This window comes from Rutilus rutilus, assembly GCF_951802725.1.
Source record: "Rutilus rutilus genome assembly, chromosome: 19".
In the NCBI taxonomy this organism is placed as follows: Eukaryota; Metazoa; Chordata; class Actinopteri; order Cypriniformes; family Leuciscidae; genus Rutilus; species Rutilus rutilus.
Genome location: NC_140232.1, coordinates 10617269 through 10642443, shown reverse-complemented (window position 1 = coordinate 10642443; position 25175 = coordinate 10617269). Strand labels below are relative to the sequence as shown.

At 39.1% G+C, this 25175-nt stretch overlaps 1 protein-coding gene across 5 annotated transcripts in view; it reads right to left on the bottom strand.

Moving 5' to 3' along the window:
• The window catches only part of grk5l (G protein-coupled receptor kinase 5 like), a 64079-nt gene that overhangs the window by 12207 nt on the left and 26697 nt on the right, over positions 1-25175 (bottom strand). For 4 of the 5 annotated variants that reach the window (XM_084388419.1, XM_084388418.1, XM_084388422.1 and 1 more), the window contains exons 2-7: positions 15723-15818; positions 14379-14491; positions 8575-8652; positions 8371-8468; positions 7101-7193; positions 6276-6339 (exon numbers count right to left, since the gene is read on the bottom strand). In XM_084388419.1, the coding sequence (XP_084244545.1) occupies positions 6276-6339; positions 7101-7193; positions 8371-8468; positions 8575-8652; positions 14379-14491; positions 15723-15818 (542 nt within the window). Of the gene's footprint in view, positions 1-6275; positions 6340-7100; positions 7194-8370; positions 8469-8574; positions 8653-14378; positions 14492-15722; positions 15819-23329; positions 23362-25175 lie in introns of those variants that run through there. The other variant, XM_084388421.1, reaches the window with a different exon arrangement.

Below are 25175 nucleotides of genomic sequence, written 5' to 3'. Positions count from 1 at the left end.
CTGCTGCTGCTGATCGGCTGAGCGACATCTATGGTTGAACCTGGCCGATATCGGGAAGAAAGAGAAGGGCTTTCTCCTTGATTCGCTGGTTTCGACCTCCGAACTTTTCGGCACCTCCGTGGAGGCGGTAGTTGGAAAGTTCAGAGAGGCAAAGGCGCGCTAAGTTGCATTTAGGACCTGCATACCGCTGAGATCCGCTTCCAAGCCCAGACAAGCAGGAGGGCCTGGCCCATCATGGTCCGAGGACTGTAGACAGGGCCAGAGAGCCAGCGTCACCTCTCGTGCCCCCTCCATGGAAGAGTAGGTCGCAGAAGAGGCGGGACTCCCGCAAGAAAAGGTATCTGAGGGAGGTGATCCAGAACAAACGCACACAGTGTCGGTGATGGATCACCTCCCTTGAGGGCGTAATTATTTCTTAGCCCTCTCCTCTCGTCCACGACTCCCCAGGCACTTCTTACATCAGGCCTGAGGCCAGACCCATGATGAGCAGAATACGATATTCTGATGGCCCGCCTTGGCTTGGTTAGTGAGAGTGCCTCTTTCTGGCATGTAATGGTGGTAGACCCCAGGTTCAAAGAGAACTGGGTGGTGAGTCTGCACTTCGCACGCTGCAGGTGTACAGACCATCATTCCCTGTGTAGAGTTATGGGGTCATGTCACTGGTATAAGGTAAGGTATGCTATTATTAGGGCCCTGAAGTCCCCCTGTTAAGTGGCTAGAACGATAGAGAGAAGCACCAGTTATATGGGCTTCATGTGTGAGTATGTGATGGCCTTCCCTTTTTGTGAATTCACGGGGTGTGCCACCGCTCATTCTAGATGTACACTATGTTAACAGCTAGGCTTCATCTCATTATGAGAGCATTTTGAGGCCGTCCGCTCATTTCTACTGGAATGTTAGCGGAGTACTAAGTGGCAGAACGTCATTTAAAAAAAGAATGGAAATGTTGAATCCTTCTGAAGACAAAGCTTCAGATAGATCTTATGTCCGGGCCCACGGGGCCGTCTGACATTTTCCTGAGTACATCGCTCCCTTGAGCTCTGTTTGGGTTTTTCATACAGGCTTAGCGGTTTTTGCAGCCTCTCATAGGATAAATCTTTCCTTGCTCCTCCGAGCCTCAGGTAGATCTATGCTTATAGGCTGGCCCTCACTAGGGATAGTGGAGGCGGTCTGCTGAAGCATTTCTGCCTCTGGCCTTTCAATATGTGAGTTTAGGCTGTTTTAGCATCCCTAGATGACAGCCTCCTCCCAATAGGGAGTTGTTTGGCCAAGACCCGCCCCTTCTCTGCATTCGGGGGTGAGAAGAGTAATGCAGATTGGTGTAGAGGCATGATTGATAAAGACTTAGGGTTAGGCCTCCAATAAGGCCTCCCCCAGTACAATGGGTATTTTGGGGCAGGGTTAGGCCATCTTTCACTCTGTGGAGAGACTGTTTTTGGTTTGCCCTGCCATGCAGAGCTAGCATATGGACTTGGGCCTCCAGAGTAGGCTCCACTCAGCTTGCTGAGCCACTGCTCAAGCGATGGGTTGAAGGTGGTTGGCTTGCAAGCAAGTCCCACTCCCCTAGGCTGGGTGCAGAAAATTTCTGTCACCTGTAAAGTCGCACCCTGTTAAATTCTCAGGGGCAGGTGGTTGGTACTCCCCTGTTGATACAGGGTAGTTCTGAGTACTCCACTCCAGGGTTTCCGTTGTCCGGTAATTGCCGTAATATCGATGCCGCAAGCCTGCGACGTGATGCCCTCGCTGTCATGACAGCGCTCCGTGGCTATGGAGGATTGCATTTCTCCACAGCCTGCGAAGTCCTCATATGTGATTTCAACGAAATGTATCCAGAGTGGACCAAGCTCGCCAAGATAGCCTGTGTAATCCCTGTCTCGAGTGTTCCTGCAGAGAGGGGGTTCTCGCTGCAGAATCGGATCAAGACGAAGCAGCGAAGTCGCCTTGCGGAGAACAAGGTTACGCGGCTTATGCGCATTGCAAGTTGTGGAGAGACACTGGGAAGTTTTGATTTTAAGTCGGCAGCTGCACAATTCAGCACTGCAAAACAGCGTAAAAAGTAGCCTAAAATGACGCAAGACAATGTAATAGGCCTAGTCATTTGTTTGTTCCAGTTCATTTGACAAAGAGTCATTTCACGGTGGCCAATTTAAATGTTACCAGCTAAATGAGACATACTGAGAGTGTATAATTAAGTTCGCTTGAGTAAAAACAATAGGCCACTATTCAGATATTTTATGTGGGGAAGGGGGATTGGTTTGTTAAACTATGAATGTGAAACCATAGTAAAAACAATTGGCGTTTAATTGACGCCAATCGGACGTTCATGTTTCCGTCTATTTGAAAGTTAGGCTACTTTGTATAATTAAGTTCGCTTGAGTAAAAACAATAGGCCACTATTCAGATATTTTATGTGGGGAAGGGGGATTGGTTTGTTAAACTATGAATGTGAAACCATAGTAAAAACAATTGGCGTTTAATTGACGCCAATCGGACGTTCATGTTTCCGTCTATTTGAAAGTTAGGCTAATAAACATGTTGCATTCTATACGGCCTGGTTATGTCATTTTTTAAGTTACATAGCCTGCCTCCAGTTTTCATCAACTTGACTAATTAAGAGGCGATATTTGACTGGCATATCATCAAAATGTCTGGAAAACGAAACCTCTGCCGGTCACTTTGACCGGCACCATTTTTTTCTAGCGGAAACTCTGCTCCACTCTTAGCTCTGTATCATTCTACCTCACACCACTATGTCTCGGGTCGAGCGGAAAGTTCTAACCTTCACTTCATTTTGGTTTTCGAAGTACGCTCCCTTGAAGATAGAGCATTGCCATGAGCTGACGCCCATGCGTATAGATGGTAGGCCCCTCAATCTGGGGCCTCCATTGAGGCAGGGTGGCATATATTGTACTTCCCTTGCTTAAAGGGTGTTGCGTTTTTGTTGAGTACACTGCCATGGGCAATGTGGTTTGGTACCAGGATACTGTAGGCGCTCTGTAAACAGCTTACCTGCCAACGAAGGCTGCGCTGTCAAGTAGTCGGCCTCACTAGGCCTCCTTGATGGGCAGCCCCCAAAAAGGGCTCTTTAGGCCAGCTTGCCTCAAGTGGTTGGCCTTAGTAGTTTGGGCAGTAGACTCACTGACGGGTAGTAGGCCTTAACAGGCCTCTTCGGAAGAGAGTCCCAACGTTGTGAGGCATACATTAAAGCTGTGACCAGGTAGCCAGCCTCAAGAGGCCTCCTGTGGGTGGCCCCAATATTTGAGTTGGTGTAGTATGGTTCCCAACGGTGTTGTGTTCATAGCAGAATAGACTTGCCATGAGCTAGTAGGCCCCTACCAGGCCTCCCTGAAAGCGAATTACCAGCATTATGGGTAGTTGGGTGACAGCACTGGCGTGCCTCAGGCTGAGTAGGCCTCTCATGAGTTTTCGAGTGACGGGGTACACAGCCAGCAGATAGGGTGCTTGGCTGTTAAATTCACTGGCCAATCAGACAATTGGCTTTAGTGGGCCTCTCTGGAGGCGAGCCCCGATCATGATCAGCCCAATAATATTTGCCACTGTATGGTTGGCCGTTTAGGCCTCCCAGAAGGCAAACCCCCAACAGCGTGGGTAGTTTTTGCCAGCTAGTAAGACCACTATCAGGCGGTTTGCCTTATCAATTTACCATGAAGCAGTCGCCAACCTTACTGGTCCATGGCAGTCAGGTTCTTACCTAAGAAAACTTTCGGGCAGCCGGGCTTAACAGACCACTCAGAGACTAAGCCCCAGGACTGGGCAGCTGCACTCTGGGACTGACATCCGGAATCGGGGTTCATAGCAACCAGTTTTCTAGCTTGCTATCAGGTGGTAGGCCTCTCCAGGCCTCCCTGAAGGTGAGTTCCCACATATGGGCAACTGGACAGCTAGCCTGACTGGCTATCAGGTAGTAGGCCTCACCAGGCCTCCCTGAAGGAGAGTTCCCAGGTATGGGCACTAGGTAACCAGCCTACTGGTTATCAGGTAGTAGACCTCAGCGATTCCCAGCGATACTGGGTTCTGGCAGCTAGTGGGCGCTGGCTATCAGTTCAGCTGGCCTTAGCAGGCAGCTTTTTAAGGCAAGCTTGCGCCCTAGCACGATTAAAGTGTTCACTTTCTGCTACTGGTACCCTCTCTCGGAATCTCTTTTTTAGCCTACAGCCTGGTTTGCCTACCAGGCAGGACATGTGCTCCCATCACTGAGGGTCATTATGAGTACTTGGCCACCTGAGTCTGGTCAGACGGTCGTAGGCCTCTCGTGAGGCCTCCAAGTTAGATCAGTCCTTAGGCCTTTTCAGGGTTGCACGTTAATGAAGTCAGTGGCTGTCGTCAGTCAATGTGATTGCCGTGATTTGATAGTGATTTCAGACATCTGTAACGCCTGAGGCGTTCCCCAATGCATTAATCGTCGCAGTGTCTCGTGTTCCCTGTTTTCAGGGAACAAAGGTTACAGTCGTAACCTGAGACGTTACACTATTGACAATAGAACTTTTTTGTCGAAATGTCACTAATTTGACTGCAGCTCTTCATAGGCAGCAACTCACAAATAATGCTCTTTATGTGAGTTAGACAGCACACTTGACTCAAAACTGATTCCAAAAGAGTTTGATGTTTGCATGTGGCTAAGGTGATAGCAACAAGTGAATAAAAAATTTTGGTTATTGAGTGGATTACAATGATGCAATCCTTAACTATTCTGGGACTACCTATGATGAGGATACATGCACTGCTTCGCTGTTTGGCCAAAATTAGTCATCTCAAAAGGCAGTATGATGTATTATTTAGATATTTCGAAACTGCCTTTGCTGAGCACACTTGTAATGCCCAAAATTACTGTCTAGGTCAGTGTTTCCCAACCACTGTGACAGGTTGTACCATGGAAAATGATCAAATTCCAAAAAATACATAAAAATAAATGCTACAAATAAGAATATACTGTTGCTGTTGGGTGGAAACCTCGTATCTCTATATTTTGTCATTTGTTTTTTTATCTTTTTAACAAATGCATGTCATTGGTCATCCTTTACGTGGGTTTTACAAATAGTTAACCAATGAAAAGCATTTAAAAGAGGTTGTGACTAAGCCTTGTAACTGATGCGTTGTCTTACATTAAACCAGTTATCACCATATTCCACTGAAATGACACCGATTGTGTGATGCAATTCTTTGTAATGATTTGCATTTTATTACTTTTTGTTTAGTTTTTGGTGATAACTCTCACACCCACTCTAATGTTTGCTTGAGGCATTTTTTGTCAAAGCTAACATGCAGTATTATAGACACAGACACGGTAAGCTAGGCTGAGTTTACTTTTTTCCCGATGAGGGAAGGGGGTGAGAGGGCCAAGGTTCGAGAGTCACAGTTCACTACTGATATAAATACATTTAGACCACTTAACTTAGTGATTGCTATCAGGATGTGTAGAGACTTTCAACCAGAATAACACAAATTGTTCCTGGAACAAATCACCTACCTCGCCTTTAAAGAGTGGAGAATAGTCGAGTCTGGTATTTGCTGTCTAGTTGAAGCAAATATACAGTTTTAAATATCCTGTGCATAGTGCTTAATTTTTTATATCATTAGATTGCATTCAAATGTTTTCAACAACAAGAAAAACTGAGCGCCCATATAGCTACAATAAACCTTATAACCTGTAAGTTGTTGAAAACAGATACAGCGATGCACTTACTGCCTCAGATGCGGCTGTTCCAGTAACTGACAACATATCTCTGTCATTCGCTGGTCAAAAACCTCGTAACTCCATTTGAGTGATCTTCATAAAATGTTACAATTATAATGACACGTGCAAGTGTCTGACCATATATAAAGCCACAATACCGACTTTGACAACACAGTGTTTAAAAAATACGAGGTTTCCACCTGACAGGGACAATATGTACATTTGTTGTATTATTATCCTACAACAACATCATAGCTACCTATATGACCTTATTGTGTACCTACTTGACTTAAACTCAATTTTCACTTTAATTGTGAGTACTACTTTTAATATTATATTCAGTTTTAATATGGCATTTAAAGTAATGCATTTTTATGCAAATTTGTTATATTTTAGTGCTTAGTGGTGTGTCGTGGGATTATTTACTTAACAAAATTGCCGTGGCAAAAAAAAAGAAGAAAAAAAAAAGGTTGCGAAACACTGATCTAATCAGGCAGCTCGCTAGTTTTTTTTATACAGAGCAAGTGAGGAAATATTCAGTATACACAGTACAGGTCATCACTTTTTACAATACCCTTACCTCTCCAAAGCCTCCTTTCCCCAGAACTCTATACTGCCGAAATGTGTCTTTTGTGATAGACTGTCTGGAAACGAAACCACAAAATCTGATATCAAATCAGTGCAGACAGGAACCTGAGATTTTAACATTCAGATCCATTAACAAAGCTAGGTGGAGCACAAGCTACATTACAAGTTATACACAACATTACAATTATAAAACACAGTCAATAAGAAACACATTTTCCACCTCATCTATGAAAAAAAGCCTTCACAGAATTGTGTTTGCAGAAAAAAAAAAAAAAATGGGAAGGAACACTTTTTGGTAACACTTTAATTTAGGGTCCAGTTCTTACTATTAATTAGTTGCTTATTAGCATGCATATTAATAGGATATTGGATTAATAAGCAGGAATTAGGAGTTTATTGAGGCAAAAACCATAATTAATAGTTAATTAATAGAGAGAATTGGACCCTAATCTAAAGTGTGACCAATTGTTCATAACTTTTTTTTATGGGCCACTATGTTAAGTTGTTCAAAACCGTTTATATCTAGCATAGGCTTGGACACTGCAAAGTAACTTGAACGTTTCATGACCCAAAACATGACTGTTTGCTTTCATGTGTTGAGCTGTTAACAATTACACTAACAAATAATTTAAACGGATTAGTGTCTGTACTGCCATAACAGCTGAATATGATTTAGCCAAATGAAACAAAAGCAGGATGTCTAGTTTAAGCAGGGCAAAGAACTTCCTCCAGCAAACTAAAAGAATGAAATACACAACTTTAAAGTAGATTAAAAAGGTAAAAGACAGAGGAAAGGGAGATAAAGCGTGTAACCAACCTTTCCAGCATTTTCCATTGGAGGAAGCGGTCGAAGTACATGCTGTTCTGATAGTCAGAGAATGGAGCACCACTTAAGTAGTCATGAAGAGTTCTGTGAGATTTAAAACAGCATGGAGACTGTTAGACCATAAGCAGCACTGTTAGTGCAGTTGACTTACTTTAGCTAAACAATGACACTGTTTTCTTTTTGCATCACTGAATCATTTTCCTGTTTTCACTGTAAAACTGCTTAGAAACAATCTGTATTGTATAAAGTGCTATATAAATAAAGGTGACTTGACTTGACTTGACTTGACTTGTACACAAGATAAAATATGCAACGGTTCCAGAAGTATAATGTTTGCTTCTTTAGGGCCAAAAATGCGTTCAATGATTAATATCCCAGAAAAACACTACATAACCCTTAATTCTGCATACCGTCTTTTCTTTAAAGTATTTTTTGAAGTATTTTGGGCTAATTTTGCCCTAAATGATTGTTGCAGTCTGTTCCAATTATGGCAATGCTTACTACATACTATACATTTCTTACTCAAAATCATACTGACCCCCAACTTTTTAACTGTAGGGTATTAGTTAAAAAGTTTGGGGTCAGTACGATTATGAGTAAGAAATCAATAGTTTTACTAAGCAAGAACATTGAATCAAAAGTTACAGTAAAGACTTTTACAATGCTACAAAAGGTTTCCATTTCAACTAAATGCTGTTCTTTTGAACTTTCTATTCATCAAAGAATCCTGAAAAAAGAAAGCATCATGGTCTCCACAAAAATATTAAGCAGTATGACTGTTTTCAACATTGATAATAATAAGAAATGTTTCTGAATGATGATTTCTGATTTTGACACTGAAGACTGGAGTAAATATACAGCTTTCCCATCTTAGGAATTAATTGCATTTTAAAACGTATTAAAAGTAGAAAACATTTATTTTCAATTGTAATAGTATTTCATAATATTATTGTTTTAGTTGTATTGTCGATCAAATAAATGCAGCCTTGGTGAGAATTAGAAATGTCTGAAAGGTAGTGTACTTCCCATCACTGGAGGAAAACATATCTTTAGCACATAGTGCAAGTATACAAACTAATATTAAACCATAGTAAAATCTTTACTTTAAAAATAAAAAAGTATTTATTTATATAATAGTTAATAACACTTTAATACAAATTTAAAAACACCTCAATAAATGTGTAACAAGACCGGTTGAATTTGCTTAGTTTAAGAGCAACAGAAGTCCAGGTGTTTACAAGCGTATTTGCATTTGTCTTACTGGCGACAGTCACTGAAGATCTCCTTGCAGGGGCTCAGTTCTAGATTTTCTCTGCAACTTTCAGCAAGACCTTCAGCAACATCCACACACTCAGAGGACTGTCAGAGAAACAACATGCTCTGATTACTGATGCCCACTGGGACATTTAATATCCAATATTAACACACACACACACACACTCAGTAAAGTTAAACCAAATCACACCTGCTTGGTGAGAAACTTCTTGATGATCTCATCTCCTCGACTCTTCCTCTTTTCATCTGGTGCCACCTCGTAGTCCTCCTAAATGACCAGATACAAACAAATTACTACAAGTTTTAACTGAATATTGAGACAAACAAAGGTATAACATAATCCAAAATATAAATGACACCTTATGACACAATGCACTTAATTTAGAAACTTAATTTAGTAACCAGCCTCAGAAGTCAGTCTGATTTATATTGCACATAAAAATGTCAAATTGCAGTTTGCTTAGGGAGAACAGGTTTTTAAATCAGTCGTCCACTGAGAAACAAAATTTGGTTTACAAGTTCCCAGCCCTTCCTGAGTTCCCATGGTTCATACCATGCAAGGGATAGGTCACCCAAAAAAGAAAATTCTGTCATCATTTACACACCCTCAAGTTGTTCCTTTATGAATTTACTTCGTCTGCTGAACACAAAAGGTGATGTTTTGAAGAATGTCAGTAACCATACAGTTAATGGGCCCCATTGACTTCCATAGTGTGGAAATAAAAATACTATGGAAGTCAATGTAGCCCATCAACTGTGGTTACCGACATTCTTCAAAATATCTTCTTTTCTGCTTCACAGAATAAAGAAAGTCAAACAGGTTTGGAACGGCTAGTAAATGATGAGAATAAATGTAATTGGCAATCAGTTGTTCTTGTTGACTAAAGCTAAAAAAAAAAAAACTATTACAATTTGTTCCAAATGAAGCAACAGTAAAATACATTTTAGATGAAATACTTCAACTTATTTTCATTTTGGTTAGTTGCTACCAAGACAACATTTCTCATTTCTGTTAAAGTTTAAGTACTAAAATTCCTAAAGCTAAAACTGAATTAAAACTGAAACTGCAGCAACCCGATTTTTCAGGGGTATTTCTTTTCACACCGCTCTATTATTTTTGCATAATCTATTTCAGAACCCAAAGCATGTAAAAACAACTGTGGTAAGTCAAATTATAATGCCAGCGAAACAATCTCTTCCTGTCTAAGGAGGTTTTTATGGTCATTATTAGCTGCAACATGGACCAGACTTTATGTATTAGGCAAAGATCTAGTCACATGAGACTAATGTGGATCAGACTTTGTGCCGATACTCACAAACCTTGAGCCTAATGAAACAGAGACAGACAGAGAGTATTAAGTGAACTCATATCACTTGTTCAACACTTGAAAAAAGAAACTACATCCAGTGACTTCACCATTACTGATGGTATCCATTTCTATATGCTGAATGAGGAAGAGGCATCATGTAATTGAGTCTGCGAGTGATTACACAATGAATGAGCTCCACAGTCTGGCACGTCCTTTCCCTAAGGGCCGTAGGTGTGCCTGTGTATGTGTGTGTTAGGGGGATATACTTGATGACACCCTAATCAACACTCTCTCCAGCCCTCGTGCTCTGTGGATCCCATTACGCAAGACTCTCCATGACCACCTGCCCCCCTCTCGGTTCCATCCCGAATGATGTAAACACATACACACAAGATCTCGCGCCCACAACGAAGCATATGTACCCACAAATAGGTTTTCGCACAAATCACGTGTCTGCACCCGCGTCACGGCCCGGCTGTAGAGTACGAAAAGCACATACACATATGCTTCGCGACCGCACACACATGCTTCATGAAGCCCACCATGTGTGACTTCAGGTTGCTTGGTAACCAGCCAGTCAACACGGCAGGATTCCATAAGGTCCTGGAGCGCCACAGCACGGCCCAGCAGCGTCACTAAATACATTGAACGTCATTACATAGTGGGGGATGTGTGTGTGTGTGTGTGTGTGCATACTGTGCCTCGACACATACAGAATGATTTCCATTCCCCTTAACACATTTGGCAACTCATCCATTGGAAGATTGCCGTGAGTAGTGGAGGAAAAGAATGTTACATGGAATGTTCAGAGTTCAATAGAAGTCAAGTTCTTTTGAAATAATTTCAACTAGTCCCTAAGTTAAAGGGATAGTTCACCCATAAATTAAAGATCTGTCATACTCATTGTGGAAGCTCAAACATGCTTGTGTGGCATGTGAGAACAAACCTCATTGGTTCTCGTGCATCAACCAAGCAAGTTTGAGCTTCCATTGACCATATTTGATGAGCTCCATGTATAGATGTGTAACAGTATAATGGATCCGTGCGTCAGGTCTTAAAGTTACAGCAGCATAATACATGCTGCCAAATGATGAGATAATATTAAAAATATCTATATGGCAGTTTTCCCCCATGGTATCGATGACAAAATTGTGGCCAGTGAAAATGCTGAGTGGCAAGTAACTTTGGAAAACCACTAGCCACAGCAGCTGGTGAGCAAAAAAGTTAATGTCAAGCCCTGCTAATGGCTATACTTGTAAAACAATGTTTATTGTCATGTTTATTCCCTGGCTCCATGTACATCCATTGTAAGCACTTTACTGGAACAGTAATTTTTGCTGGGTACGTGCCAATGTTATTTTTTGCAGTTATCCTACCACAAATGCTGTTGATTGAAGTTCATTTGTACCGAACCCAGAAAACATCTTTTTACACTGACATGTTTTTATATTTTATACTGCTGTAGATGATAGCGACATTAGGGAAGGGGACACTGCTTTATTTAAACTTTCTCTGCCATCTTTTAAATGGGAAATGATGGAATTTGAAGGGGAATTTGCTATGCCTGTATGTTAAAGGTCACTGCATGGAAAAAAGCAGCAAATACAAACACTCGAGATCTCACACACACACACACGCATGTTGGGTTTCCATGTTTTATGGGGACTTTCCATGGACAATTATTTTTATACTGTACAAACTGTATATTCTATCCCCTAACAGAGCGAGACAGAGAGAGAGAGAGAGAGAGAGAGAGAGAGAAGAGAGAGAGAGAGAGAGAGAGAGAGAGAGAGAGAGAGAGAGAGAGACAGACAGACAGAGAGAGAGAGAGAGAGAGAGAGAGAGAGAGAGAGAGAGAGAGAGAGAGAGAGAGAGAGAGAGAGAGAGAGAGAGAGAGAGAGAGAGAGAGAGAGAGAGAGAGAGAGAGAGAGAGAGAGATCCAATCATAATAGTGGTTTGAGAACAGACCTACGTCAGCGGCTCTGAATGGTACAGTAGAGCTACCAGGCTAAAACAAATGGCGGGCTGCCTCTGACACAGAGGAACTGGGCCAATCTGATGTGTGAGATAACATCGGACTATTCCGCCTCCACTGAGATGGAAAAACAAAACCCGGACCAAGAAGGTCAGCTGCATACACATTTCATTTGTCTTTGTGTACACTCAGACATAAATAATGTGTGAGGAGGTTTCTCACAATAAAGTTCTTGCGCTTCTTTCCTTCTGTCACACACACAGAGATCTCACACAGAGTAGACACAGACAGTGCCGTCTAACTCGCCACAACAATTGAGATCCCGCTACTTTCTGACGTCAGAGCAGGCCTCAAACCCCCCCCCCGGGCTCTTTCCTTATGGTGGCCCACACAAATACGCACATGCACATTTGCTGCCGGCAGAACATATGCGGACATACATCAAACACATTCAAGTATTTTCAGTTCAATGCATATCTGTGTTTACATTCAATTCGTTATTCAAAGCTGAATCCAGAACTCATTTTGATGCATGCCAGCCAGGTCATAAAGGGCACTTTTTCTTCTTCTTCTTCTTGACTTTAGAATACAGTTTAATTGGGTGAATCTCACAAAGCCAAGAGTATGCAGAGTATTTCACCCTATAAATCAAAACACATATTAAAAATACAATGACAACTTTTTAGGAGCATTGGGATTTCTTTTTATCTGCATTATTTTCATGAGAATTAGTAGAATTTGACCCTGATTCTCCTTACCATAATGTGTCTGGGTGCTTTATTTTTGAGTTTTCATTTCTTCCCATGACCTCAGTGTAATGCAGTAATGCAAGTTATTCTGTTCTCATACAATGATTTATTTTTAATTAAAATCAGCATAATACAATACATACATGTACTATCATGAAAAAAATGTAGATGAAATTCATTACTGTTAAAAATGTTGGGGTCAGTACATTTTTTGTGAGAGTAAAGACATTTATTACGTTAAAAAAATAGTTCTATTACAAACATATGCTGTTATTTAAACTTACAATTCATCAAAGACTCCAATGACTCCCAAACTTTTGAATGATAGTGTTTATTTTATTTTTTGGCATTACAGTAATAACAATTGTGGGGTTCTATTTTATTTCCTTCCACATTAAGATGGTTTAAAATGGCATATTTTACTAGTACTATGAATGAAGGGCAGTATCACTGATATTAATACTGATACTGATGTCTTTACCAAGCTCATTGCTTCTGCCTAAATGAATACATGATTGTATCATCTCAGAACTGTGCATTTCTGACATATGGACTTTGATACACTTCTGATAACGGATTACTCTAACATGTAATGTAGAAACTTGCATTTCCTGCAAAGCAGTTTTGAAACGATGTATTGTAAAAAAGCGCTATACAAATAAAAGTGGAATGAAAATTAAATGAAATGCAGAGAAGGAGAGCAGAGCCATTTTTGTAATGGATACTTTTGTGGGAAAACAGCTTATTTAGTGAATCAACAGCCTATTGGCTAATGTTTAACAAGTTTGCTATTAAACATTTGTTTTGGATTGATCTATTTTTAGAGTTTACATAGAAAAAATGCTGTTTTATAAGAGAAGTCACAGACAATTTTGCAACATGTAGGATTCAGTTTACGACACATCTCATTAATTTCTATCGTAACCGCAGTGATTGACTGTCGCACAACTTGAAAGATATTCAATGACGTCAAGGCTGTAATGTGATTGGTTATCAAAGCACACGTGATCCTAGTCGGCCATTACACTTTCTCCAATGGTAGAGCCACTTATTTAAGTACTTATATTGAACAAATAATTACTTCACGACCCCTAAAAAAAGTAAGTTCTATGTAGTATGAATGTAATCCGGACTACATTTGCCATTTTGTCATTGTCATGTGACCTACTTTCACTTTACTATCCCATGAGGCCACAGGACAGGATTTATGAAGGGCAAAGTGTCCATCGTATGCACACTTCAGAATCTCGCCTGGAAGTAGTAGGTCATCCGGGTGCTTTTTGCATACTCTTTTATGAGTACGAGGAATTTGGGGACAGTTTTTTTTTGTCACATACTGTTTTTCGCCTACTATAGGGTAGGGAAGTACGCGATATCGGATGCAGCCCATCTCTGGTAACCCAGATTGTATGATGCTTTTATGTTTAGGACATTTGACATTCAGACATTTGCACGAGTCTCTATAACACATCAGTAAAGCTTCCGCTATTCAGCTATACAGCGACACGGCACAAAGGGTTTTTGTTAAAAAAGAGGCGAAAGTTCCAAGATGAACACCTTTTCCATGTCCTAAAAAACACAAATATACTGCCCCATGTTTTATGATGGTGACTTCCTGTCATGGGTTTAGGTTCCTGGGGTTCAGACTGTTTGGGGTCTATAGTGGTGTTAGAGACCAGACAATGTCCTCATTCAGTGACCAGATGCCGGTACTGATATTTTGGGCTTTATTCCATGCTAGGCAAGCTAGTCTTGTGGGAGGCCTGTTGTCCAGGCCAGTGGAACATTGGTGGAGGGGTTAACAAGAATCCTGAGAGAGTTTGAGCAGGCAAGAGATTTTGAGAGAACCAGCAATTAGTGACTAAAAGCGGTTTTGATGATCTTAAACTAATTTTGTTTTCATTAGAACAAAGCAGGTGCATTGAGCGTTGGATACGTGTGTATGTGTGCCCTGACATACCATGGCATCCAGAAGTTGGATGCATCGCTGCATCTCCGGTCGGGTCTCACAGTAAAGGCGGAACAGAAGTCTCCCGATGGGCTGCTTCTCACACAGGCTGAAGTAGTCCCGCTCTAAGACACCAAAGAAAAGGGAAACTTTACAAAAATGTGCTTTGGTGGCATCACGGTACAGTGATTAATGGTGACTCTCATTAAAGATTACATTTTGTCCATACAATGAAAGCTAGCAGGTTCCAGTGTTGTTTTGAACACCATTGACTTTAATTGCATGGACAAAACAGTTAATAATACTACATGCAAAAAGTCATACAGGTTTGGAACAATCTGAGGGTGAGTAAATTACATCATTTTATTTTCATTATTGGGTGAATTGTTAAGACAAGTAAGTAAGTATTGGAAAAATCACACATGGACACCGCAGATCACTTTTTCTGCCAGCATTTTCATGTTAGTGTTAGCGTCTAGCTAAATTAATTACTTACTAATTAAAATTTCTCAATACTTAACTTTATACATGTATAAAGATTTATAATATACACAACAGTTTAAAAGTTTGGGGTCAGTTATATTTTTGTTTTTGAAAGAAATGAATACCTTTATTCAGCAAGGATGCATTAAATTGATCAAAAGTGACAGTAAAGGCATTTCTAATGTCACAAAAGATTTCCATTTCAAATAAATGCTGTTCTTTTGAACTTTCTATTTATCAAAGGATCCTGAAAAAAATGTATCATGGTTTACACAAAAATATTATGCAGCACAACTGGTTTCAACATTGATTATGATCAGAATTTGTGTTTTGAACAGCAAATCAGCATGTTAGAATGATTTATGAAGGATCATGTGAGACTGAAGACTGGAGTAATGCTGAAAATTCAGCTTTGGCATCACATGAATAAATCACAATTAAACATTTTCAAAGAGAAAACTGTTCTTTTAAATTGTAATAATATTTGACAATTTTTAAAAATGTGAAAACTAAGTCTTGAATTGGTTGTTACTGTTAAACAATTGAAAAGTTGATGGATGACAGTCACTCCTCCTCATCTGTAGCTCAAGAAATTGTGCACAATAATAGATAAAAAACATGCAAGGTTGGATATTTTGCAAATCTACTGGGATTTGAGACGCACCAATGCTTATCTCACATACTATTTCTCAGATAGTAAGCAAACTTGGATTCAGACAATGACAATGTAAACTCAGAGATGACTAAACAATGCTGAACTGCAAAATGACATCACCATTAGGGAAATTTGGCCAGGAGAACACCACAGCTGACAAGGAGCATGACAATAACAGGAAGTTCATGAACAAGACAAGTTAAGTGTCAATACTTTACCGATTGTTTTGCTCAATTCTGTGCACTGACTGATATGAGGAAAACGAAGAATCTCCCTCCATTTTTTACTTCTTCCTTTCCGTTTTCCTCCTCCACCTAGATAGGGGGAAAAAAAGACAAAATTAGTCATTTAAAAAATTCTAATCAACATCAATGTAAACAAAGAAAAAAAACTTTAAATTATTAACCCTATAAAGCCTGCTGTACCATATTTGATATGCAAGTTGTTTCTAAGGCCTTTAAATTATCAACATGATCAAAACTTTGCTGAAAAACCTGTTGTACACAATCATCTTCATGCCTTCTGCCCTCTGATTGATAGTTCATACTTTTTTAGCAGGTAAAAGGTCTTTCTATATAATTGTAAAAATGTTCAAGTCATGGTTCATGTGTCTTTGCAGAGAAATATTTACTGATTTTTATAAAGTAAATTTAAGAACAACAATTTTTTTTTTTTTTTTTATATCTCAGGATGAACATTTACTAGACAGATGCAACTTACTGTAGGTTTACTCGATTATTCATATATACATTTTAACATGACTTTTCAAAAAAAAACCTTTCAATCAAATATGATCAGGATTTTGAGGAAGGTTTATTTGAACATCTCTCAGTCATCATTGTATTGCACTGCATTATGTTTTGCACCCACTATTAAAACTACTGAGCTTTGATCACAAGACTAAACATTTAAATATCATTTTAATAATAAGACATAAATATCAGTCACTCTATCTCTGAATTATACGTATAAATATATGATATATTTTAATATATAATAGTCTACTATAAACAGCTATCAGACAGCTATTACAAGCTTTCATAAGTTTATCATAATGTTTGGCCATATATAAATAACATCTGGACCAAATTGCATATCGCCTATTTCATACTATATGTCATGAGCCATAAAAGCCTGATGTGTCAAATATAATACTCAACATAAAACACAGGTTTAATAAACTGTTCCATTTTTTAGAAAAACAATCAGACTATTATTTGATTTGTCAGGCTTTACAGGGTTAATACCTGTGCATGAGAAAAGAAAAATCATATGAACCAATAATAAAATTTCACAAATTCCAATCAAATCCCATTGAATAAGATACAGTTTAACAGGACAATGCGTTGCGAATGCCGTTTCATGCTGACTTTAAATGCCAGGATACTTTATGTGACCGCTAATTAGCTTTGAACCTCATGAAATCTCCTTGTGACTTTGAACATGTGCAGTGTAATAAAACATGTCAGCATCTGGTCTCTCAGCCTGAGAGTAAGTAAGCTCTAGTTAAAACGAGTATGTCATTTCTGACGTCAACACAGGTCAAAAATATGCATTCCCTCCCAAGAGAAAAGAGGAGCTTTTACAACAAACTATGTCACGCTCTGCAATAACGGTTTCCTTTTGAAACATTCAAACTCATAGAGGCCAATAAAACAGAGCAGCTTCTGCTACAGTTAGATACTGTTAGTTACAAAAGTGCTCTTTATCACTTCGTTCACTCTGGATTTAAGGAGAATTTGCTGTATGGTGCTCTGGAATTGAAACATGAAGCATTTGACAATTCCAGCATTGTGAACAGTGCTGAATGTTTCCAAACACAAACAACCAGGGAAGGTAAAGCCCAAGGCTGGTCCTTAAAGACATTCATCTCACGTATATGACAGGCCTTGCTAATTAGCCACAAATCAAATCCTTTCCCACCAAACGGCAGAATTTTTGAAGGGATGTTAGTACTAGCCAGATTCAGCCACCTTAAATAAATATGAGAGGAATGTTACAGTAAGTTGTTCACACTTGGCAGGGTGATTTCGGTGTGTGTGTATGTGTGTGTGTGTGTGTGTGTATTAACAATTCTTTTAATGTGATAACAACTAATTTAAGACATTACAAGGAATCTGCAAATATTATAATGCATTTTAACTTTGGTTACAATTATTTATGAAAATACATAATGCATTTTAATGTACATTATGCATACATGTTTTACATTCCCTTTAAATCTTGTTTATTTGCAGGAAATTCAGTTTAGTATACGCTCCTGCAAGTTACTGGCTGTAAATACACATCAAGTGCGGCATTTGGGACAGGACACTTCAACTATGGGCACTTTTGGCCACATTGTATCACAGGACAATTCTGTACATTTTCTGTAATGTCATATTTTGGAACCAACAAATTTTATTCTTTTTATTTTATTATTGTATATTATTTCTACAATTAAAACTTTACACCAGGTTTCAGTTGGTCAATGGTGCAGTCTATTTCATTTCAGTTGCCTCAAAATAGCAAACCAATGCACCTGCACACACCTCGTTTTCAGACCAGTTTTCGTTTTCATGGGTGATATTTTTTTTGGTTATTTAAAGAGCGCGTTAGTAATATGCGCCTATAGACGGGTCCACAACGCGCGTACACTTTTGTCCTGTAGATGGTCTGCTTGCGCTCTTTAAACTCGCGTACAAGCAGATCCGTTTCCTCGCTAGAGAAGCGTTAGTTTTTTTCTGCTTGCAAATTCCGCCATGTAAATAGCGAATCCGCCATGGCGCGAGCGCAACTGGCTTTTAAAGGGAATGGGAGATGAGACTCCAATTGATTTATTGCACGTTACGCCCAAAACACACCCATTACTCATTAAGAGAATAGGGGCAACCCTTTTAGATCATGCGCCAGGCGTGCTGACCATTTTTCCCGTCGTTAAACTAGCAAAAGTGGACACGACCTAAGTGCACTTGCGCAGTGCGCTTTAGACCATGCGCACAGATCGTTAAAATAGGGCCCTAAGGGTACGGTCACCGTCAAACTGATGAAATTTTGCAAACAAAAAAGCTTTCTTTACGCAGCGAAGTTGTTTGACTAACCCAATTCTCCCTCATGCGAAATTCCCAAACACGTGGATTCTTACTGAAATGCCGGGCTTTTGGAGAAAGTTACCTTTAAAAGTAATACCTTACAATATTGCATTACTCCCTAAAAAAGTAACTAACTGCATAATTGCATTTTTATGGAAGTAAAGTGTTGCGTTACTTTTGCAATACTATTTCTCATGTGGACTGGGCTTGCTTGATTGTTTTTTAACCCCTTACCAGTCAGGGATCACTGGTGATCCCAGATTATTTTAGTTCAAAATATGTTTGAGCTTATATATGTCAATATTAATAACAGTCTGGTTAATTTTGAGTCTTGAACTATAAACTCTCAAGTGTTGGCTTTCTAAATATATGTGTGTTATGTTTCTATTCAGAATTACTTATGAGCAGTAACCTTTTTATTTTGGGCATTTCATGTATGCAGCACTTGCCAAAATTGGGGGTGACTGGGAAGGGGTTTTAATTAAAAAAATTATGTATATGATGGCAAATGTAAAAGACTTTTCCCAACAAAATTTAAATGAATAAGCCTCAGGCTGAAGGAAATGCAAATTCCTAACTTTTGTTGTAAATTTAAAAGTAATGCGTTACTTTACTAGTTACTTGAAAAAAGTTATCTGATTATGTAACTCTTTGATTACTTTTAAAGGCACACTATGCAGTTTCCGTTTTTCTCAAACAGTGACCCCTGGAGTCGCTGTGGGGTACTTGTATTTAACGTTACTGTTGTAAATACCACTCACGCAGAGCCGTCTCTGCACTCTTCAAACCGCGCTTTCTTCGTCGACTCTGCCATGATTCACGTCTGAAATGCGTGCTAGTGTCTCCATAGAGGCTGCTTCATATGTTGTTGATGTATGTGACGTCGTGCCATAAAGCGAGTCGTGATTCTCGCGAGATTTGTTGGGGCGCCACCTCTCAAACTTGAATTGCTGATTTTGCCAGTGGCAAAAGGTCGCAAATAGAGGTCGAAAATAGAACAAGACGAATACTGTAGACCAGTGGTTCCCAATTCCAGTCCTCGTGACCCACTACTCTGCACATTTTATACGTCTCTCTTATCTGACACACTCAGTTCAGTTCATGGAGTCTCACCTAATGAGCTGATGATCTGATTCAGGTGTGTCAAATAAGGGAGACATACACAATGTGCAGAGCAGTGGGTCACGAGGACTGGAATTGGGAACCACTGCTGTAGACAATCCGCAACAAACAATGATCATGAGAATTTGCCAAAAACTTGCAGCTTACATAATCCTTAATGCATGTGTGTATGTAACAGATTAAGGGAAAGTGACAGCCACAGTAAAAAAACAACAGATGCCAATCACACCAGAGAAGAATGTTTGCTTTATCTTCCTGCCAGAGGTCTGTTCAAGTCAGAGCACGCTTCACGGGCCAGCTGAAGTCAATGCATCAAACAACGTAAAACACCTGGAAGAAAGTGGGTCAAAAAAACAGAGATGTAATTAACCTCCTTCCTTTCAGTCCATCTCAGAGCCAACTAGAAGAGTCAGATTGACAGAAAAGGTCAGAAGGCTTGATGCTCACTCATCCAAGTAATATAAACAAGAATCGAATTTGCTGAGAATGATATTTAGAGAGCTTCATGGAGCTCTTGCTGATTATTACAGCTGGAAAAGTGAAGTCAAAGCACCACCCTAATGACTGAAGCGGGATAGGGATCCGGTCTCAATATTTGGAGAGGTTTAGGTGGACGCAAGGCGTACACGGCCTTATGTAAATGTATTGTACATATGTGCTCAGATCAGCTCGACATGCATCAGATCAGAGGAACTGCAGTAACCATTTACTTTGTCTTTATTTTTTAATTATTGGGTCTCTGGTGTGCTTGACATGAGATGATGAAAGAGAGCATTGGTGAAATCTGCAGTGCTTCATCCACTTGCATTCCACAGCAACAACTACTCTCATATGTCTCCCTATGGCAAAACTACTAAAAACACTGTCTGAACAAAACAAATTTAATCATTTACGAAATGACAGTGCAGATATTCAGTCTTAACAAATCAGACAGTTAGTCAAATCTTTCATCTTTATCATTCATTAGTGATGACTACAGAATTACTCCTCAAAAGTCAACAAACAGGTCACATACACATACGGCTAAGCTGAAAATATTACGAAGGAACGCAGATCCCAGCGTTTAGCAATTACGAGGTCTTGGCAAACTCACTGTGTTGTTTTCATATTCAAAATGAGTGAGGATTCAGTCCAGGAATTCCAGTCATGGCACTGTGTGTGGGCCACAGCACGGTCAGGTGCTTGTGTGTATCTTTATTTAGGAATGGTATAAGCACCGTATTGTGCATTTTTTAGTTTCTCAAAAAAAAAAACAGCTTCAGTAATAGTTTAAAATAATTCCTCTGAATGAGTGAAAACAAATCCCGTAGGACTCCAAAAATGACCCTATTGTATACAACTGAATTTATATTTTAAAATGTGTCCCATGATGGCTGACCAGCAGGGTTTTGGTGTTTTCAGAAGGTCCTGCAAATGACCAAAAATTGTACTAGGATGTGCTTGATGTCATACACATTCACAATTTAAATAAAATCTAAAGTCAAAGAGACAGTATTAACATGGAAGGTCTGGACACTGAGAGATTTCAAAACATTATTTCAATCTGTCTGGATGGATCAGTCAAAAATTTGGACACACATTTGACTAAAAAAGTTAGTCTAAAAAAGTCTCATTATCTTAAAAAAAGCATGCTCAAATGCTGAAAAAAAAAGTGTATACACTACCATTCAATACATTTACTTGGGTCGCCTTATTTCATGGTTTTTGTGACTTAACATGTGGTAACCTGTTAGTTTATTTTGACAATAGATATCACAATTTGGCCAGCATTTATAAAGTACCCTCGATGAACAGAGCGATCAATCCACTAAAACAAACACACACCATAGAGAATGACAGGAAATCAATTGTTTGTCTCTCCGTGTCCTTACACACACATTAATGTATTTCATGTCAGAGACCAGCTTTAAAAAAAAGAAGAAAAAAAAAGGAGGCCATATAATGTTGAAGAATTAGTGAGCCTGTTTTAATTTGTTCCACAAGGCTCAGACTACACCCTTTTGTTTCATGTTCGTTTTTATAGATATGACCTAATGTGCACAATATAAAAATATGCTTCACAAGGGTACGCCATGCATCTGTCAGAAACATGGAGAGCAACGGCAGACACACATGACGGTAACAAGTCGTCATTTCCTGCACTGCAACTGTAGGCCGTTTTACAGTTGATTGTTTTACTTGGTGATTCAGAGGTGTAAGTCTTTAGAGAGCACATTAACAACAGTTATACAACAATTAAAATAATGGGAAACAGAGTTGTTATAGGAACGACAACTGTAAAATAAAACACTACAATAAATTGCAGAACCTGTTCAAGTAATTATGTTCACTCGTCTCTGAGCGTCACATTAAGGATTTGTTTATTGACCGCAATCCACAAACTGAAGTACAACCCATTTACAACAATTTTACACCACCTCAGTATATAAAATCCAGGCTGCTGAAATGCCAGTGTAGTTTCAACTTAAATATATTTACCATGTATAATACAGAATCTACAATGCTCTGTATTTCATATAACGCGTCAAATTACATTCTCATTAATTCTCAAATTAATTCTATGGGGATTCGGTGCTTGGTGCACTTCAACTTCACATTACGAACAACCAGAGTGCAACCAGGCCACATTTTCTGCAACCAGTGTGCTGGTGTTTTAGATGGTGGCGTGGTATAACAGGTATTTACTCGACAAACGCGGTGTCATGGAAAAACGAGTAGCCTAAGCGATTGCATGCAACACCTAGTTGACTTGATAAACAATCCATGTTCAACATCAGTTGTTTATAATGGATTATGATCAATTATTAACCTTTAGTCTTCATAGCTTGAAATCATGCCAAAATCCATTCTGCTAGCCCTGTTTCTAATGAAAAAGATCTTTTTCCTTTAGACTGTCACTGAACTATTCCATCTCACTCACTATCATGTTGTTCCAAACCCAAGGAAAACAAAAATTCAAACATGGCAAATTGTGAAACAGAAAACGTTGTGCTCTTTATGTGGCTGATTTAATTTAGTCAAAAATGATAAAACCAAAAACTAAAATACAATTATAGATAATAAAATATGAAATATTAAAATACTATGGTTTTAATGAACATTTTAATTAAAATGCACAGTTCCAAAAGATATTAACAACATAAAAAACATTTAAAAAAATTAACAAATGCACTAACAACGTTTTAAGAACTTATGCAAAATGTTTGGATTGGTTTATTTGAATATTACTGTATAATACAATTTTCTTTTTGTTAAATAAAATTGTGTGCCACTGCCATTTTAATAAAATTTACAACAACAACAACAACAACAAAAATAAGCAAAAGTGAACATGGCAGAGCGGGATCATTACAAACATTTGGCTACACCTGTGCAAAACTAAACTAAAAGACTCGTGACTGCTTGTAAAATTCACGCAGTGAATTAAACGCCTGCCGTCAGCCATCATAGTTTTTTTCAAAACCCCCAAAAGCATTTAAAAGGTTTGATTAACCACACTTGTATCATGACAGACTCGGTTTGAAGAGCTGCTTAAGAAATATTAAGGTGTGATACAAGAGGAAAAGAAACAGCCGACCAGCCACAACCTGGTTTCACTTTCTGAGAAAAAAAAACTGCGCTTTTTTACTTACTCTGTGAATGTGTGTGCTATACCTCTGGCTAAATATACATGACTGTGAGAACCGAAGAGGAACCTGACCGCATTTTGATTGACGAGAAATCTGCAACGGAGCAGCACTGATAGTTACTGTTTCCTTGTATGGTTATAGAGTCGATCTTTTGGGGAGAGGTTTTTCAATGATGTCTTGTAGGCCAGCTCACATCTACCGCTACATCGGATATGGCGGAGGTTACAAAGCATGACAGATAAATGAAGAAGGCCTACTGACCTAAAATGACAGTTGACCCAAAAAATAAAAATTGAGTTATTTTGTAATTCGTTATGTGTCATTTACTCATCCAAATGTCATTCTGAATAATATTTTTTAAAGACTTTTAAATACTATAGATCTTTATCAGTGACAACTCATTTTGTGCTTTTTTTTTTTTTTTCATACCAGCTGCAGAGCTTAGATACACAAGTGCATGCTTTTGCTGACTGCATTCTCTTGCTTAATTGTTCATCCACACAGACTGTTCACCAGTAAACCACATCCTGAGGAAGGGAACAAATCAGATGAAAAATAGCAGGCCCATATCATCCAGACAGAAAAAAACCAACTGTACGTGCACTGTATTGTTGCAAACATGAGGTAGTAGGTATATTTTTACAGCAAGGGCGTTTTCTCTGAGGAGGCAAGAGACATAGCCTACATGAAAAAGAAAAAAACGTGAATGAAATAAAAAAAAAAAAGTAAAAAAAAATTTTTAGATGAGGAAATAATAGACAATATACAACAACAACAAAAAAAAAAGTAATAAGAGATTAAATAGGTGTAAAAAAATATTTACACTTTTTTTTGATGGTCTGCTTTAGACTTTAAATTTTGCAACTACATGTCAACTAACTCTCATCAGAGTTTTAGTAGACTTTAGTAGATTGTTAGGTTAAAGGGTTAGTTCACCCAAAAATTGAAATAATCCCATAATTTACCTCACCCTCAAGCCATCCTAGGTGTTTATGATTATTATAGCCAGTGATTATATTATAGTCTATAGATATAAATAAATATGGATATTTATTTTTCTTACAAAAATGGATCGCTCGCTTCAGAAGGCCTTTATTAACCCACTGGAGCTGTATGGATTACTTTTATGATGGATGAATGTGCTTTTTTGGCTTCAAAACCAAGGTACCTTAAAGGGATACTCCACTTTTTTCGGAAATATGCTCATTTTACAACTCCCCCAGAGTTAAACAGATGAGTTTTACCGTTTTAGAATCCATTCAGCCGAACTCCGGGTCTGACGGTACCACTTTTAGCATAGCTTAGCATAGATCATTGATTCAGACGAGTCCAGTAGCATTTCTTTCAAAATGACCAAAGAGTTTCAATATTTTTCCTATTTAAAACTTGACTCTTCTGTAGTTAAACCGTGTACTAAGATCGACGGAAAATGAAAAGTTGCGATTTTCTAAGCCTATATGGCTAGGAACTACTCTCATTCCGGCGTAATAATCAAGGAACTGTGCGGCTGTACCATGGGTGCAGCAGGCGTAGTGATATGACGCAGCGCCTGAAAATAGGTCTAATAGGTTAGACAAACTTAGTCCCGGTCACGTTGGAAGAAGTTACCGAGCTGGGGACTATTTTTAGGCGCTGCGTCATATCACTACGCCTGCTGCACCCATGGTACGGCCGCACAGTTCCTTGATTATTACGCCGGAATGAGAGCAGTTGACAAACACACCAAGTTGCTTCATTTGGCCAGAGGGGAACTGGCCCCCCGACTGAGCCTCGTTTCTCCCAAGGTTTTTCTCTCCATTCTGTCACCTGATGGAGTTTGGGTTCCCTATCACTGTCGCCTCTGGCTTGC